Source organism: Trypanosoma theileri (genome assembly GCF_002087225.1).
Source record: "Trypanosoma theileri isolate Edinburgh chromosome Unknown TM35_Tth_216_V1, whole genome shotgun sequence".
Taxonomy (NCBI): Eukaryota; Euglenozoa; class Kinetoplastea; order Trypanosomatida; family Trypanosomatidae; genus Trypanosoma; species Trypanosoma theileri.
In genome coordinates, this window is record NW_021640058.1 from 1 (window position 1) to 4,005 (window position 4,005).

Consider the following 4,005-nt stretch of genomic DNA (forward strand, 5'->3'; position numbering starts at 1 on the left):
ACGACGTGATAAGGCTGTTTGTCGCGTTACACTTGCGTGGAATGTACAGGTCCACGTTGACGCCCTCTTCGTTGAAGGTTCCAATGGTTGCCATGATGAGATGCGTGAATAAAACCCTATTTTTTTTTTTTTTTTGTTAATTAGTTTGGCAAGAAAAAGTAATAAAAAGAGAAAATCATGAGAAAAGTCCTGTGTATTCGTTTATGTGTTATGTGTTGTATTACAGGCAAAGAAAAAATACGACACCGATAGGAATGAGGACAAACAAACAAAAGACAACAAGTCTTATGCAGAGAGAGAGAGAGAAAGAGGAGGGGATGGGGACAATAGAAAAACAGGACCCGATATAAAATCAAAGAAAGGAAAAAAAGAAACATACGACACGTCAAATAGTACCTCTTGCTTCCCTCCCAAGAGAAGCTCTTTCCCTCACATAATTTCTTTCGGATTTGTCGTGTTTACCCTTCCACAATGTTTCACTTTTTCTTCTCATCACTAAATGTGAACTGATCCAGAAGTGCGTCAATAGAATCTGTGCCCTGCACTTGAGGTGATACTACAGTTGGGATTTGTGGTGGCTGTGAAAAGTAATACTGCACTGGTGGCTCTTCGTGTGTGGCGGAGCTGTCAAGGGGAATACCCATCACCATGCCCTTTGAATTGTCACCCACCATATTTAAGTCGCCACCTCCCCCGCCGTTGTTATTGTTGTTGTTGTTGAAGAGTTCGGGTGGGCTTTGCAGTGATGGTGACGAGTGGGATGCAGTTCCACTACCTAATAACTGCAACGCTGCCTGCAATCCACCCTCTGCCGCTGGCTTATCGATTAGACCGCTTTCTTCCGCTACATCAAGCAACAACCTGGCACGCTCGTAATACATTTCCATTCGTTGTCTTAGTTGGTATAAGAAAAAACGACGGCTCTCAACATTATCAATGGGAACTTCATCACCAACAGTAGCGATAATCTCCATTGCGGTAATATAATTACGAGCTGCCACAAGAGGACTGCCATCTGGAGTCTCCTCTCCACGAGCACGGTTGATAAAATCCGCTGCTTGTCTCATACGCTGTGCAAGTGTGGTCATCTTATCAAAAGAATATATAAATATAAAAGTATATATATATATTCTTGTTTGTGTTTTTCTACGTGCAAAAAAAAAATTTTTTTTTATATTTATACTTTCTTTGTTGTTCTGCGCTACAGGAAAAAAAAAGAAAAGAAAAAAAAACATTTGTTTTAAAGCAAATTATTCCATTATTTCTTTAAATCATCTCAGAGAAGTTAACGACAGACTATGAAAGAAAGAGAAGAGAGAATAATAAAAATAATAAGTAAACGAATATATAAAAAAAAAAAAAAAAAAAAAAAAAAAAAACAGTCTCCAACAGTCAACTACATATTCCAATTCTGAAGCAATATGAAATAGTTCATAACCCTTTATTTTGTACTTCATTTGCAAGTGTTACAAATAAACCACAGAACAAGAAAAAAAAAAAGAATGGTGTGGAGACGAAAAGGGGGGATGCTTCATAAAGTACATACAGAATAACCTCTCTACATATCACCAAGAAACAGTATACAGAAGAAATATAACCAAAAACTCTCTTCTCTTTTCCTTGCCTTGTTTTTATTATTTTCTATTCTCTTCTCTTTCCTCTCATACAAATTCACACAACCTTAAATAACCAAACAAAACATAGTCACAATCAATCAATCACATGTACACATTGGAAGTATTCCTTCTCTTTCTATTTTCAATGCATTAATGCAATTTATGACGATGTGGATCGGCTTTATCCACCTTAATGCGTCTCTCAAGCGATTTCATTTGTTTCCACGTATGTGGATCTACAACAGAGGTATCTGGTTTTTCCTTTAAGAGGTTACCGTGAGAATTACGCAGTGTTTCAAGTCTCTTCACATACCGTGTCAGAGTACCGGCCAACATTTCCCCCGCACATGCCAAATGCCGATCACCATTTTCAATCGCCCCTTCCTTTCCAGATAATCCAACCGCGTCAGGAAGTTCTGGTAACAATCCTTGACGAATAAAGTCACTTTTGTACATGCTCATTTTCACATGTCCCTCATTGTCAATCCGCCGTGTTACAGCACAATAAGGCTGTTCTGATCTAAGGATTGGAATAGGGTTCGTATCGTCATATATTGGGTGTGGCTTCCCAACTGGTCTTCTTTTCCCTGCAAGTAGGGCGAGTAATGCGGCTTTATCATCCATTGTCCCTATGAGATGTGCATTCAGGGATTCTTCAATACCCCGTGGTAGTTGACTTGGATATGCCAGGCTCTTATCACCGTAAACCCAAGATGTACAATAATAGTCTGTCGGGGGACCTCCTATCGTTAAGAGTGGTCGTCGTGAAGCAAACAAATCTTCCTTCTGGTCCTTATCACCATTATCCCGTGACGTTTGAACTTTTGGAAGGAGTGACTCCTTTGATGTAATCTTTGGTGGTAACTCCGCCTCTGCGCGAGGGAGATCTTCTGAAGCTGGTATAAGCAGAAAATCAGGGTCAAAAGCGGCTGCGCGAGCCCCAGCGTACAATGTCGCCTCTCCCTTTGGAACACGTCCACTGAGTGTGTAGTCCGTCTTGTAGGTCGTGTTAGGGTGGGCCCCGTCCGCGGTGTTATGCTTTGTGAAATCTGGTCGATAATAATCCCTTGCAAAGGAAGAAGCAACATCATGCTCACCACATGCGGTTCGCAACAAATCGGGAAGGTCCTTCACACCCCGGTTGTGCCGCACATAGTCACGTCGGTATATAGTGCCGTAACTTCCTGGCATTGCAGGACCAAAGCAGAAGATGGGCCGATTGCGCACCTCGCCGCTTACAGCCGTGTCATCTTCGCCCTTTGCGCCGTCGCCGGTGCCAGTGGATACAAAGTCACGATTGTAGTCGTAGTCGTAGCGTGTCATGAACGAGTTAAGCATGTTTGGTGCCGGATGTGGCGGCAGCTCCCGCGGCAGCTCCACTTTATCTACGGACATGTGTTGCTTTCTTTTTTCTTCTTATTTTTTGAGTTTGCTTGTATGTATTCTTGTTTTTTTTTTTATTTGGTTTTGCTTCGTATATTGTATCTACCTTTTTTTCCCTTTGCTAGTTTCTATCCGTGGTTGTGGACACGTGTTATTTTTTTTTTTTCCTTCTATCCTTTCGTTGTTGGTGTTGTATGGTGTACGGCGTACACTGTTCACCCAATGTCCAATAAACGCAAGTATGAAAAAGCCTCCGCTTTCCCGCTTTCCAGTCCCTAAAAAACCCAGAAAAAACAGAAGAAAGTATAAATGTAAAAAAAAGAAGAAAAAAAGAATTTCTTTAAGCAGTACAATGTTGCTTTTCCTTCAGTACACTCCATTTAACCTATTTAGCTTCATTTTTTTTTCCCCCCTTCCTTCTCACACACCAACCACTTTTTTTTTTTTTTTTGACAGACCAGAGCAACCCACCATCAAGTTATTAAGACGGTGCGGTCCGTTACAATACCCGGACACCTTCATGCTGGTTCAGTAGCTGAACCACTTCTTGTATACTTGTATTAAACCTACATTCCTTATTATCTGACGCAGAGATACATGAATTATTATGCTCTAAACCTGGAAAAATATACTTGTACTTTCTAAATAGTTCAACCGCCTCCATCATTCGCTTCTGAGTATTGGTCCCATAATATTTGACAAAGGCAAGATGCTGTTGTCTCTGTTCCTCCGCGGAGAAAATACCCATTTTCCAGTAAGCTACAGCCTTCAAAAATTTTGTGAATGCGAACGAGTTAGAGAATTCAAAAGACTCTATTTGACTAATCTCATCTTCAACTTCCAATTGATCTTCAACCCGATGTCTTTCTACTTCCTCCACTATTACTGCCCCACCCTCATTGGGTTTCTCCTCTTCCAGTGGCCATTGTTCATCAACATCACTCTCCTCCTCCTCTACATCAGCATTCTTCGTTTTATCCCCATCATTATCACCCTCACTCACACT

At 41.0% G+C, this 4,005-nt stretch overlaps 3 protein-coding genes across 3 annotated transcripts; all 3 read right to left on the minus strand.

The window, feature by feature from the left end:
• Positions 1-476: 476 nt before the first annotated feature.
• On the minus strand, positions 477-1,088 carry TM35_002161000 (uncharacterized protein; the record flags this gene model as incomplete). Its single annotated transcript, XM_029032025.1, has 1 exon — positions 477-1,088. The coding sequence occupies one exon, from the start codon at positions 1,086-1,088 to the stop codon at positions 477-479; it is 612 nt and encodes a 203-aa protein (XP_028876679.1).
• A 678-nt stretch (positions 1,089-1,766) lies between these two features.
• Positions 1,767-3,011, minus strand: TM35_002161010 (uncharacterized protein; the record flags this gene model as incomplete). The annotated part of the gene is made up of 1 exon (XM_029032026.1): positions 1,767-3,011. One exon carries the CDS (start codon positions 3,009-3,011, stop codon positions 1,767-1,769), a length of 1,245 nt encoding a protein of 414 aa, XP_028876680.1.
• Positions 3,012-3,498: 487 nt separating this feature from the next.
• TM35_002161020 (uncharacterized protein) lies at positions 3,499-4,005 on the minus strand (the record flags this gene model as incomplete). The annotated part of the gene is made up of 1 exon (XM_029032027.1): positions 3,499-4,005. A coding segment is annotated over one exon (507 nt), but the record flags the coding sequence as incomplete, so codon positions are not given.